The sequence below is a fragment of the Anser cygnoides genome, chromosome 27 (genome assembly GCF_040182565.1).
Source record: "Anser cygnoides isolate HZ-2024a breed goose chromosome 27, Taihu_goose_T2T_genome, whole genome shotgun sequence".
Taxonomy (NCBI): domain Eukaryota; kingdom Metazoa; phylum Chordata; class Aves; order Anseriformes; family Anatidae; genus Anser; species Anser cygnoides.
In genome coordinates, this window is record NC_089899.1 from 2,993,284 (window position 1) to 3,007,108 (window position 13,825).

General features: G+C 40.8%; 1 protein-coding gene across 3 annotated transcripts in view; it reads right to left on the reverse strand.

Annotated features, from left to right (window-relative positions):
- Positions 1–1,892: 1,892 nt before the first annotated feature.
- The window catches only part of KDM4B (lysine demethylase 4B), a 91,110-nt gene continuing 79,177 nt past the window's right edge, over positions 1,893–13,825 (reverse strand). For all 3 annotated transcript variants that reach the window (XM_048077731.2, XM_048077727.2, XM_013195224.3), the window contains 5 exons: positions 11,022–11,207; positions 10,730–10,894; positions 9,853–9,972; positions 6,740–6,832; positions 1,893–4,816 (listed from right to left, as the gene is read on the reverse strand). In XM_048077731.2, coding sequence (XP_047933688.1) covers positions 4,631–4,816; positions 6,740–6,832; positions 9,853–9,972; positions 10,730–10,894; positions 11,022–11,207 — 750 coding nt within the window. In that variant the 3' untranslated portion in view covers positions 1,893–4,630. The remainder of the gene's footprint in view (positions 4,817–6,739; positions 6,833–9,852; positions 9,973–10,729; positions 10,895–11,021; positions 11,208–13,825) is intronic.

Consider the following 13,825-nt stretch of genomic DNA (forward strand, 5'->3'; position numbering starts at 1 on the left):
GCAGCGCTGTTTGTAAAGTCTACTTAATAGTCCTGTCCCTTATGAAGAAAGAAAATAAGACATCGCCTCCATTTCTCCTTCCCAAGTTAAGGATCGTTCTTCAACCCAACCAGGAGTTAACAAATCTCTCTGTCCCATTCCACTCGCCAGGCAAACAGCAAAAGTCTCTGCTGACCTCACGGTAGAAATAAGCAGCCTGTTGATGCCTGTCTCTTCATCGCTGCCAGCAATTATCACAAAATGTCTTCATTGTGCATGTGGCAGTTAGAGACACTGACTCAGGGAGTTTTATCAGCTTCTGTGCTACAGGTTTCAGAGCAGCTGCTTGCCGTAAGGACACCCTGCTGTTCACCAGCCCTAGAGAAGCTGGACTTGTGCAAAGCAGCAAGGAGAAACTGAAGTGCAGTCCTTTGCACAAGCCAAAGCATCGCACAGGGGGATCTTGTCCTCACCTTTGCAGGTCTGCTAATGGCTGTGTCCTCTGAAAAGCTCCCTGCAGGGCAGGGCCCACTGCCAGGCAGGAGGAGACCACGCAGCACGCACCGATGATGCCCGTGAGCATGCCGTGGGACATGGGGCCACCAGCAGGGCCTCCTGAGGATGGCGTTGGCACAGGTGGAGAAACTGAAAAGCAAAAGGACTGCAACTTGCCTTAGCAAGAGAGGCAGCTGCATAATATTTGAAGACAGACACAAACTCACTTTCTCCAGGGACGAGAAAGGCAGAGAGGTTAGAAGAAAAGGCTAATGAGTTGCGCTCATCTACAGTCTTTCATCCAGCCCCAAACAGTGCTTAAGTGTAGACAGAGGAAAGCACAGGAAGCAAAGCTCTTCGCTACAGCAGTCGTAGTACTCACATCATCTCCCTGGGTACAGCACCATTTCCTATAACTCCACTTATCTATATTTGAGTGCAGCAATCTCAGCTAGGAACAGAAAACCACAGTGACTTAGGGAGGTTTGTGTGACAAAGCCTATCCCACTCTGCGAGGCTGTGATAGAAAGTTTTGAACCTTGGCTTTTGATGACTGATCCAGGCAGTTACTTAGAAGCTTGTACCACTTCTTACCACATCTTTAAAATTATATTTGTTCTTATTACAGCAATATAGCAGACCTTAAATTCAAAGGTAAGCTCGGTGTGGGTGTAAATTCCAATGGACTTATCAGCAGCTTCTTCCCACTAGTGATTCCTCAGATTATCTCAAGAAAAACTATTAAGCCCCAGAGGACTGGAAGCTGCAGATTCCTTTTCTTTTACGTGTTCTGCAGCATTAGCCTCATACTGCAACAATTTGAGAGGAATTTGTAGAAAAGAATTAGGGCTTAGAGAGGGGAATGAAGGTGTTTAAAGGAAGGTTCAGGAAGATGCTATTTCAAGAGGTTCAATGTCAGCACGACCTCCAAGGGCTAGAGAGAAAGGCCACTGGAAGGCTATGAGGCAGGCTCCCAAAAAGGATAGCAACCTGGTGATGTGAAAAATAAGGATTTTAGGATCACCTCTGGCTATTTAGCAGCCGCTGTTCTTACGAGAAATCCAGCTAAAGCAAATCCTGGTCCTTGGACCAAAAATACATTGCAAGCTTGGTTCTTAATTTTGGGAGGGGGTGCAAAAAGCTCTTCTGCATGATTAACGGAGCGGAAGGAAAAGACCATGTTCCTGTTTATGAGTCTTGGCTTCTCTTGCTCAGGTAATCAGTCATCATTACAAACCAGATCTGGGAGCTTTCTTCTCCTGCAGTACAAAAGCCTTTAATCTTAGAAATGAAGAGACTTCAACCCCCCCAAAAATTGTAATTCTGAAGTGCTCAACAGCCTTTAATTCATTATGAACCTAGAGGCAGCGGAAAAAAAAAAAAAAAAAGTAGGCAAAAAATACATCACATCCTTAATCTAGGGAAAAAAATCAGTATTTTTATAGCACATAATCAGACACTTACAAATATATTTCACTGGAGGAAGGGGAGGGTAGGAATGTGCATTTCCTATTTCCTTTTCAATAGCCTGATGCACAGAGGCCATCAATATGGTCATTAGAGATAATCTGCACAAGTCATTCCTAAACCAAAAAGAGAGATTTAAAAAGAAACAAAAAAAGGAGAACCCCTGCAACAAGGAAGGGCATTCGACAGTTCCAGGTTCATGTTTAAACATAACTCATCATCTGAATATGGGGGGAGGAAACACACTTTGTTTTGTACAATATAAATAGTATTTTTTAAAAGGTACTACATATGAATACAGTAACGGTGCTATTTCAGTCGGGACTTGAACATGCAGAGGAAATTCCCCGTCGCTCACAACCACTCATCCCCATCCCACCCTTCCCCTCCCCCTCCAAAAAAAATCCTCTGCTGTTAAAATTTTCTTTCAACTGTTTTAAATATTTCTCTGTGGCCTAGCAACATTCTTTTTCTTTTATACAAGCAAGCTTTCTGCTAAATTATGTTTTAACCGACAGGAGACAGCTATGTAGGAGTAACAACTGAGGCTTTTAAGAACCTTGCCAATTTTTAAAACTTTTATTAGTCTCAGCTTGATTTTATTCTTGGAGACATCCATTGAAAACGTCAATATCTCAGAAATAAAAAAAACCCTGTTTCAAACTTCTTACAAACACGCACGCGTGCACACGCGCCGACACACACACACAGAGAAAATAACCCGTAGCAGAGGCAGGAAGAAATAAAGGGAACTCCAATTCTCTCCAGGGAGAACAAAACCCAAAAAAATAAAATAAAAAATTAAAAAGTTGCTTCATTCTATCTCCACTCTTTCACTAGGACAGTTTAATACCCATCGAGTCTTTTAAGATGCTAATCTACCATCTGCTAGCCCACAAATCCTTCCCACTTATTCCCTGCAAGATCCAGCTATAGCCTTGCGCAAAAACCTCTCCACAGAACAATGACCACCTTGCTAATGGGACTTAAAGAAAAAAAAAAAAAGAATATTGTCTCTTTCTGGCCGGTAATTTCAGGGAATTAAGTGGAAAAGATTGCCGTGCAGCGTTCCGGATAGCTCTACTGTCTCACCGTGGCCTCTGCCAGGCCGGGCCATCTGGGCGAGTGGCATGGTGCCCCCGTGCCCCCCTTCAGCCAGACTTTCTGGAGGCCACGTCCCCTTCCCAGCTCTGCACTAGGGCTGCAGTTCTCTTTCTGCAGTTCTCTTTCCTTCTACAGAGGTCCTCCGAGGAGAGTGGAAGACTTTCCAGTGACTTCAGTAGGGTTTAGGACTAGGCTCTTTAGAAAACACTGTTCCATAACAGCTCTTTGACCGGAGGTGATTTTCAAGTGTTCAGGTGGGAGCTGCCCACTCAGTACTTGAGGATTTGTTTTTGCCTTTAATGCTCGTTCAATTCTCAGCAAACTGAGTCCAATGAAAAGAAGGGCTTGCGTTCCTCTTCCCAGGAGTATCTCAGAGGCTCAGTCTTTACTTAAGTAAAGGATGTCACAACAATCAAAGATGTTTGGGGAATTTCTTCTTTAATAGGATAAAAGAAAAACATACAAACACCTCCCAGGCTTCTGTCATGGAATGATTCTCACAACTGTAAGGAGCACAACTCAAAAAAATGGAGACAAAGAAAGAAAAGGTTCCTATGGGAGACATGCCTACCAGAGAGCTAGAACAATCTCTTTATGCTCTAGTCTGCAGTGGGGAAGGGGATGGCTCGTAAAGGAACTAACACAAGAAGCAGCAACAGAACACTTGCCAAAACCGAGTGGCGTATTGTAACTGAAAGCCATGCTGATTTTTTTTTATTTTTTTTTAAAGTAGAAAGCAACTTAGACGGCAAAGATGGGGAAGGAAGATGACAAGAATGACCAGAACCTGGCCATTGTTTCACTAAGTCCCTTCCTGGTGACATGGCAGAAATGCACACATCTATCACATGTCTTTAAGAGAATTAACTGTAAGAAACATCCCAGCTATGAAACATTTCTTTCCCCATCTTCCCCAGATTACAAAGAAGATAGTGTTTCTTTACAAAAAAGAACCCAGAACTCTCCAGGACATCTGCGCTTGCTTTCTCTCTCCCCACTGTAATATTAGTCACATTTCATTTGGGGGTGAGAGGGGAGGATTTTATTTTCAGTTTTAAAGCCATAATCTAGAAAAATGTTTTGTGGAAACTTTCATTTTCCTATTTTTGTTTGCTTTTTTTTTTAATAATGCTTATTTATAGAAAACTTCACAAAGGTGACTTCTATGTACAGAAAACACAATTCCAAAGGCTGCTTCAGTAGTCAATGTAATAGCACCTTTAAAGACAAAAGAGTTTGACATATTTTAAAAAGTCATTTTATCAAATTTTAACCCTTTCCAAGCCTTACAGAAAGGAGCCAGTCACAAAGCTCTGTTAGTACAAACTCTTCCCGAGACTCCATGTGAAATGCTGTCAGAAAGTTTTTCAAGCTCCTATCGGTCAGCAACGTCTGGCAAAGTAGAGGTAGCGTGCAGCCAGACAGAATTTTCTTGCAGTCTAAACCAGAAGAAGATGAAAGGAATTCACAGCAGACTATTGCACAACGCTGGTCTTCTATTCCACAGTTTTCTGTTTTTTGTTGTTGGTTTTTTCTTTTCCTCGCGGGCTTGAAAAGGGTTAACTTTGTATTTAATTAATCCTGGTTAAAACATGTTGCTCTGAGTTCCAGGTTGGTACTGTGTCTGCAACAGGCTCTCCATAAAGGCCAAGTAATCTTGGTTTTGTCCATATTCTTCAGGATTTCTTGAATTCCCCAGCCGGGGGCGCTTAGCTGCTCTCACTTCATCTCCCGAAAATACATCTTCCTGAGGGGCCCCAGTGCTGAGGGACTGCAGGAGACACGAAAGTACAGTCATTAGAGGCACAGAACGAAAACAGAGAGAGACTGCACAAACTGTTGAGTGCATCTGCGTAACAAGGCAGCAGGGACAACAAGCGAGTGAACAATGTGGTACAGAGAATTTCTGTACAAAAAGCGAACTCCAAAACATGCAAAGCACATGGCTGAAAGAAAAACTTCTGGGTTTCTGAAAACAAACTTGAAGAGAAGCCCTCATGTTGCCTTCCTTCTGTATCAGAATATCTTTTACTTCAATTCCTGCCTTGCCAGTTCACTGTTTACTCCTATCCTCCTCTCTCTCTTCACGTTATTCATTCCTTGTAGAAGGCACACAGGAAATTGGGGCTTCCCTGGTGTCTTAGAAAGACCAAGACCTAAAGAAAGCATTTGGGGTTAACATGACTGTACAAATGATTGCTTCTGTTCATCCTCTTCTTACACTCTCAAAAGAGGTACATTTCTTGGTAGAAATTATAATTTCCTATTGCTTTGTTCCTTTGTTCTGCTGTTCTACGTTAAAGCACCGTGAGCATCACTTCCATGGTATATCATCTAACGCTCCTGGCAGCGGAAAGTACATGTGAAAAATCTTAGCTTTCAACCAGACTTGAAACTTTTAATTCACTTTCCAGCCTGCATTCCTTTCCCTGGAACTGATAGAAAGTCTGATGGTTTCCACTGCAGAGAATACGTTACTTTCCAAATCTTGTATTTCAGAGTTCCAATAATTGTCTTTATTACTAGTCAAGCTTAAATAAACCAGAATATTGTGCGCATCATAGAAATCAATTCTAGGATGTTTCTTTGCCACCAAAAATCTTTCAAGGATAACAAGGTGAATTCTTGTTAAGACTGTAAAATTTATGCCATGAGGTCTTACTGTGATGAATGACCTCGAAGAAGATGGAGAAGCCATATAGAGATACATTACAGAAACCATTTTACAGATTTTTTTTTTTTTAGTAAAAGCCTTTCATGCATAAGCAAACAAAGGTTTCCTCCAAACTGACATGAGTTTTTCCACGTAACTGCCTGTTACTAGGCCATTTTTAACAATGTGCCTCTCATGCTTCTGCTGGTGGCCATGGATTTGCAGGTTCACAGAATCACTGGTTCAACTTGGCAGAGAAGTTCTGTGTACTCCTAAGGAATGGTTGGAACATCCTCTTTTGTTTCTTAAGAGAGACAGAAGCCCACAGCCTTATCACAGAATAACTCTGTGGATCCGTCTCTGTCATGCACTAGCTAACGTGACATTTAGAATGAAGAGGAAAACTGTATATTCTCCACTGGCATAGAATCTGGTCTCATTATTTCTTTAAATGAGATGACTTTAAAGATCAAAGCACCAGGTCTGAAAACATCCCGCAAGTCTGGACCAAACAAGCTGTGAAATAAATCCCTCAATTTCTAGGCTGAATATTTCAGATGCATGCAGTTAAAGGCACACTGATCTTTTATATAAGAGATCTGTAGGTAAGGACTATGTTTTACATCTCCTGTTTGGTAAGAAATGGGGTCTTGGTCCCATGTCACTAGTCAGTTCTCCAGGTTCCACTTAGCTGTAGGCCCATCCACGTGACTTATGAGGAAAGGCAGTATTCAGACAGAATGGCAATCCGTAGAACTAAATTCATACACTATGTGGTGTAAAATGGTATGAACATAATCTTTTAACCAGAGAACACAAAAATCAGGTCTGAGCATGTAAAATGGAAAATCATTTAAATGCTTCTCAAGCATTTACATCAAGAATTTCTCCTGCTATACATATTCTGCAAAAGACCTGGGATTTTACAACCAGAGAAAGCGGAGGCTGTGTTCACTTAATGTCTAAACAATATGTTAAGAAAATGTGAATGAGTACTGCAAGCCACAGCCATTTTACCGCACTTCTTCCTTTGATACCTACCAGGCGAGACTTCACTCTCTTTGGAAGCTCTTCCTCCAAGGTATAAATATCACCACGCTTTACCATTAGCTGGGAACCATCTTCAAACTCAACCTGCAGAGTAGGCAGAACATCAAATAAGAACATTTGGCCTCTAGATTTACAGTACCTGAACAGTTCACTCCCAGATTATGCCAAGCATGGGCCCTTCAGTCCCATGGGAATACCAGGGAAGCATCAGAGGCCAGCTCTGTCCTACTTCTGTCCTCCATCCCAGTCAGAGGGCTAGAGATTTCCACTGGTTTTTAAATTCAAATCCTGAAAAAAGCAGCTTTTCACTTATAATAAAAGGCAGCCCTGTATTCAGGCCAATATGAAGATGAAGAATTTCTTTCATCTTAAACAAAGCATTTTCACACGTCATGAGGAAACAACCCCAGCTACTAAAATACATCTATATTTTAACAAGCAGAAATAATCAGCCAGGTACAAGAAATGGTGGTAAGTCCTCACGTCAAATCTTTTTCACTAAGCACTGATTATATCATGAATTATGCATCAGTTGTTACAGGAATGTTTATTCATGAAAACGTGCATATAAAAATGTTAAAACTATTAACAAATGTTAAGAGATTCTCGTTTCCTTTGCTTAAGACTTATTACTTTTTCGGATAACGCAGGAAGACACAACACGGTTAATAGGGGATGGCAAGCTCGGACTGGACACATTCAGAAGGAAGCAATCGTCTGTTCTCTGAACTCCTCCTCCCGTGCTGCCCAGGTCTTACTACTCATCAGTTACACCAGGCCTGCGATGCCTGCTGAGGTCCCTTAACCGAGCAGCATACATCAGCTGTAATAACTACGCAGGTAGGAGAACAGCCTTTGACAGATGAGCTCTGCTGAGCCCTACTGAGGTGGTTTAAGGTGCTACCAGCCCCATTTACTCTCCGGTTTTACATATTACCGCCAGCATAGCGGAGTCAGAAGGGAAAATAAATGGACAAGTTTAAGAGCCGAGCCACAAGCAGGTCTGCCATTTCCACTACCTGTGCTCGATCTCCAGCAGAAAGGCAGAACTGGCAATGCAGGGCAGCAGCAGCGCAAACCATCACACACACAGTGGCTGGATTTTGTTTATTAAAGCTCCAAATTACTGATAGGGCTTAAGGCCTGTTCTGAACACACATTAGTGTACGTTAAAAGTCGTTTGGGGTATTTTTTATTTTTATTTTTTTTAAATATACACAACTAATCTTAGCACACAAAGCACAGGCTTAGATATGGGAACTGGAAAGCTACTGCAAAATAAGGCAAGATGAAAATGCTGAAGCTAATCCATGCAGTCTTCCTACGAACACGCTTATTTCATAACAAAAACCCCATCTCTGTGTTGTTAAATATAATCCTATTAGACAATAGAGATGCACAGTAACTACTGAAAATAAGTATCTATATAAGGAACCAATGTCGAAAGCTATTCAGGCTATTTTCCCCATGGAGAAGAGCTCTACCTATAGGTAACTGCACGATCTGAAAAACCCAGACTCCTTCATGCATATTTTTCTGTCATCTGTCACTATCAGTGGAATAGCCTGTTTCAAATTTTTTTTTACCTTTGAGAAATTGATGACAATTTCCCATACTGTGATTAAGCTGAAAAGCATGCATAAAAATAGATCTTTATGGAACTACATATTGTACTTATTCATAACCAGGGTCACCTCAGATCACATCTTCTCTGAAGCATTTACTTTCCATTATGCACACGAAGAAGACCGTTAACTGACGAGGTGGACTATTGTGCTCTTTGCACACAGATATGAAACACTCTGTGCGCAGTAAGGATAGAAGCCAGAACCCAATTTCAAACAAATGCAAGATTTGGGACTTCCTTTGCCTTTTACAATTGTCTAGGGGCATCAACCTCTTTAAAATAACAATTATATTCCAGCATGTATTTTTCAAAAGGATGTGCTCAAAGTACACTTTCCTTTATAAATCACTATAATTTTCAGCTTCTTGGTAACATTTAAAACAGATTTAATCCAATGAACACACTGCATCTTATAAAACCTTCTGTGCTGAAATATCAATGCTGTGTTATCAGGTTATATCTTCCTTTACTTTTAGAGCCTTCCAGAAACAAAAATCCTCTATGTGCAAGACTCAAAGACAAAAAAACCTGGCTGCTGTTTTTCTCTACTTAAAAACAGAGGTGGTGAGAGTGTACGAGACTATTATTCCCACATGCTGCTACTGCTTTGCAAAGTACCTTCCCATGGCCAGAGGTTTATTTCCCCCCTTGAAGTAGTCTCCTGACCCATAATTTCCCTTCCTTTCTCTCGAATTGTCAAGGAAAGTTTTAATTATGTAAATACTGGCTCATGGGGAACTGTAGGTCATGAGCTCAGTTAGCACGAGCCATCAGATAGCCATCAGAGAGTAGTAGGAGCAGGTCACTTTTGACCTGATTCAGATCTGAGCTGTTTTTCAGTATTCCACTAACGAATCTGAGACATCAGCCATTAAACACTTTTCCCACAATGGAGGTGAATGGCTTTTCCTCCATCTGCCCTCTGTTATGGGAAAGTTCCTGTGTAGAAGCTTCCTAATAGTGGTGAACGCTCAGGGAACAATTGCTATGGGTCAAGGAGAAGGAACAACTTCTGGAGACCAACGGGTCTTTAAGTGTTGCCTCTTCATCCAAATAAAGAGCAAAGACATTTACCTTCAAGAGAAAAGCTACTGCTTGCTAAGCAATCCTGTACTGATTTGAACAAGTCCTTTCGGTTTACTAATGCTTTTTTCCTTCTCTTCAGCTGTAAAAAACTGCACAACTATAATCAAGAAGTTGCGTGTTTTTCCCACAATACAAAAAATGGCAAATCTATTTTATATTTTAAGAGCAGTCTGACATATGTCTAGCCATGCAGCCATATTCTGCCACAGAATACCTTTACCCTGATCCTATTTTAACACTACATTTCTCTTTAGACTACCAGCAGCATTAATTTCAGAAGGCAAATTCTCTCTTCGAGACCAGAGCAAACATTCAACATTAGTGGCCTATACAATAGGGGTAACAATCAGACATGTCAATATGAAGTACACGGATACTCTTCCGTACTTACCTGATAAATCTGACTGATCTGGGCTGCAATAAACTTGGCCTTATAGACGATTCCATCTGTCCACTGCAGTTGAACCATCTCACCCTCTGGAGGGGGTCCCATTCGGATGCAGTCTCTGCTCTGAGGACAGACAGGCAAAGAGGTCAGACAGCCAACAGAGACAAAGCTCAACAAGTAGCTGAAGAGGTGTGTTAAAAACCACTACTCGGGGAAGTTCCTATAAGTAAGCATAAGAAAGTTACTAGACTTGTGATTAATTGCAGTAATCTCAAACAAACCATTAAACACCGAAAGAACAGAAATAAGCACTTGCACCTCCTTCTGGTGACAGTACTCAGTTCTAGAAATTTTCTCACTACAAATCCCAAAACATCAAATTGCCTATATCACCAAAACCAAACAGGGTGACCTGCTCTGTTTCACATGGTGAATCAATGGTACAATCAGGAAGAGAACACATAAGTTGACAAGTCAGCCTTTTCTATACATTCCCTCTATTAAGTGCATTTCCTATTTTGAACCAGAAGCGCTTACAACCTGCTTCCCCCATGAATCACACTTGTCAGCTGAAAAAGGAGAGATTATTCAACCACAAAACAAATAGGATGCAACTTAAAACAAACACTGCATTCTGTTAAGTTATATGCATATAGCAATACCACATTTTTGTAAAGAAAAAAAATGAAATGAGATAATGTCACAAACAGGAAGGATGGTGGTGAAGAACAGTATGAGCTTTTCTATGCAAGTAGCAACTTTACTTTTATGACTTTTTTTTTTAAACTTTTGTTGTTCCACCCCACAGCGTACAGAAGGAATGCACATTACACTTCGCACTCATTTATAACTGTAATAATCTCCATAGTGAGCTGCTTACAATAATGCTTTCTGGGTAAACGTTGTCACTGTATGAACCATCATCAAAGTTTACTTCATAGAAAGTCTGTGTTGTCGTGCCAATCACTTTACATCTGTAGTAGAGTCCATTCCGGTTCTTTGTGATCACAGTCTGTCCAAGGGTCACTTCCCTTCGAAACTGAATCTATGTTGAAGAGAAAAAGGGAGAAATTGGCAATCAGAAAAGCTGGGTTAAAAATACAGGTGCAGTGAAACTGCTCTATAAAAACAGCAGAAATTAAAAAAAAATAAAAAACATCCAACAAACTTACATTCTGGTTAGCTGCTTTGTGTTTGAAGCAAGTGATGGACACAACGTAGGGCCAGTCATCCGGCTCCATGGGTACACCAGCGGCGTGCGCACAGGTCACGTGGAAGGAAGTGGAGCAGTGCTCATAGGAGCACTGGATGCAGGCACCAGGCACTTTCTTCATCCGCTTCCGACAGTACACGCATTTCTGAAACACAAGTTAGCATTATGCAGACAGTCAACGGCAGCTTTAATGCAACATATTGGCATCCTGACAACTGACAGGGTCAAAAAGTTCTTAACATTAGTGTCTACAGCACAGAAGCCACAGCCAAAACCAGTGATATTTCATGCTATGAGGTCAAATCTAACACTGCCAGAATTGCCTGTCCAACTCTATACACTTGCCTAGAATCACGTGTAAGCCAAGTGAGTACCTGCTGTAGTTTCTTATCATTCCCACAACCGCGACAACATCTACCAGTAAGTCAGCCCGCCAGAACCATACTGGATGGTGAAGCAGACTAAAATTCAATTTGAGACTATGCTCACAGGAGGACTGAGAGAAAGGAGGACCTAACAGACAAACACACATCAGTATTATTCAAGAACTGCCTATTAATACTCATCCTCCTTAGATATATAAAACATGTCTATCTTACTTCGAACTGCAGCTAGGCCATCAGAGACACTGCAGAAAAATAATGTGTTCATTTTTGGAAAGAACAGAACAGAGGATAACTGTGTAATAGTTTGTTCTATTATGTTTAATGGAACATTTTATCTATCAGATCTAATAGAATATCATTTCATGTACTGGAACAATGGTGGGGCTTTTTGTTGCCGTTTGTTTTTTTACATACAAACATACCAACTGTAAGTGTTTTATTACGATCCATGTCAGATTACTGGAGATAAAACTCAGAAGAAATTAAAACATTGTACCAAACATCAGAATTACAAAGGGAAAAAAATGGTATGTAACCTTTCAGCATTTTTAAATAATTTTCTGCAAAGCAGATCCACTTATTAGACCTATCTAATTAGACAGCATTTAGAGGGGACAGGTAAGCAACTTAAGACGTGACTGCTTTAAAAAGAAACGTAAAAAAGATTGGAAGCAAGCATTAGGTGTCAGTGGGAAACAAGATAAATCTCCTCCTTAACAGCACCAAAGTCTTGTTTAAAGCCTCTCAGAAATACATGAGATTAGATTTTGGTAATCCCAATCTAAAGAAATTTAAGTTGGATGCTTGGAAATATTTCTAGGCAACTATTTGGAAACACCATTCTTAGGCTTTTAACATCTTAAGTCTAGAGGATCTGTCACTGATCGATGAAAGCTTCTTTACCTTAGCCGAGGCTTCTTAGACAAGGCAAATCAAGGAAAATTTAATATTACACATGAGATGAACATGCATTTTACTTGTTAGAATGAATTGCACTACTTAAAACAGCTCGTATAAATAAAATCCTGAGAGATATTATAAGCCTGTGAATCCAACTATACAGCCACGTAATTTATTTATTACAGAGAAATAATTTCCATATACAAGGAGGAACAGAGGAAAGCAATAATTTTTAGTGCCCATTTCCAGATGACTGTTTCCAAAGCACATTACTCTGGCTTGCTCCAGCCACTGCCCCCCAAGTTTGATTGACGGCCTCCCTCCCAACCCATCCGCCCACCTAAATATAAATGTCCTATAAACATACTCTGATATTATGCATAACTGTCTTTCTCTCTGCAGTGTCTGATATTAAACAGGGCCTTTCTTTCCCTCTTTAAATCTCCACGGTGTCTCGTTTACCTCACTTCCATTAAAGCAGCGCTCCAAGTACGCAACATAACAGAACTCACGACCTAAATTGTAAGGTCCGTATGAATTACTACATCCCATGGGATTAGCAATGTAACGAAAGCTTCCTGAGGTCACAGAGTAAGCCTATGCAACCCCCAGAAGTACAAATTCACTCTGCTCCTAGATCTGGGCTAACTGGAAAGTGTATCCTCAAAAATATTAAGAGTAATACTGCATATAAACAAACCCACACACATCAAATAAGAATTGCCAAATTTCAATGTTATATTTGTGTTATCATAGTCCATGGGGCCTAGCTAAGAGCCCCACTGTGCTATAACCCATTGCCAAGGCAAATAAAAGACCACTCCTTCTCCAAAGACTATTTCTCTTTTCCTTCAAAGCAAAACATACAAAAGAAAGGGAGATACCTTCTTCCTTCTTTCTCTGCAACCTAACCACTCCCCGACTGGGACCTGTCCCCCATGTATACGAAATAAGTCAAATTCACTTCCTGTGAATTAAATTAAGTCAGTACGTTTACACCAAAGATTAATTTGGCCTTTTTACTGAAACTAACAAAAGCCAGGAAATTCAAAGTCAGGGCCTTAGTGTTGCCAGAATGTGTTTTCTCATATTTAATAAGCTATGCCTTTATCGCGCTGTAAACCACGTTCAAAAGCCAGATAAGCACCACAGCAAAGTGCACAGCAGGAACACGGCACTGAAAGCAAGTCAATAGCAATGAGATCTCATTATTAAACTGTCAATACCTAATTCTCTCACCAGCAGGGACAACTGCTGATATACAGTGTGCTCAATACTGCCTCTCACGGGAGTATTAACCCTGAAGTACCAGGAATCTGCCTTTATTGATGCAAACAGGTTTCTTCCAAGCCAGAAGGATTAGCATGCATCTAATGACACCCTGACGGTAGACAGATTCCTTATGGCAGGCAAAAGAGCTACAAAAGTGGAATATTGAGAGCAAATATGACCACAGGATAAAGATAAACGAGAGCTA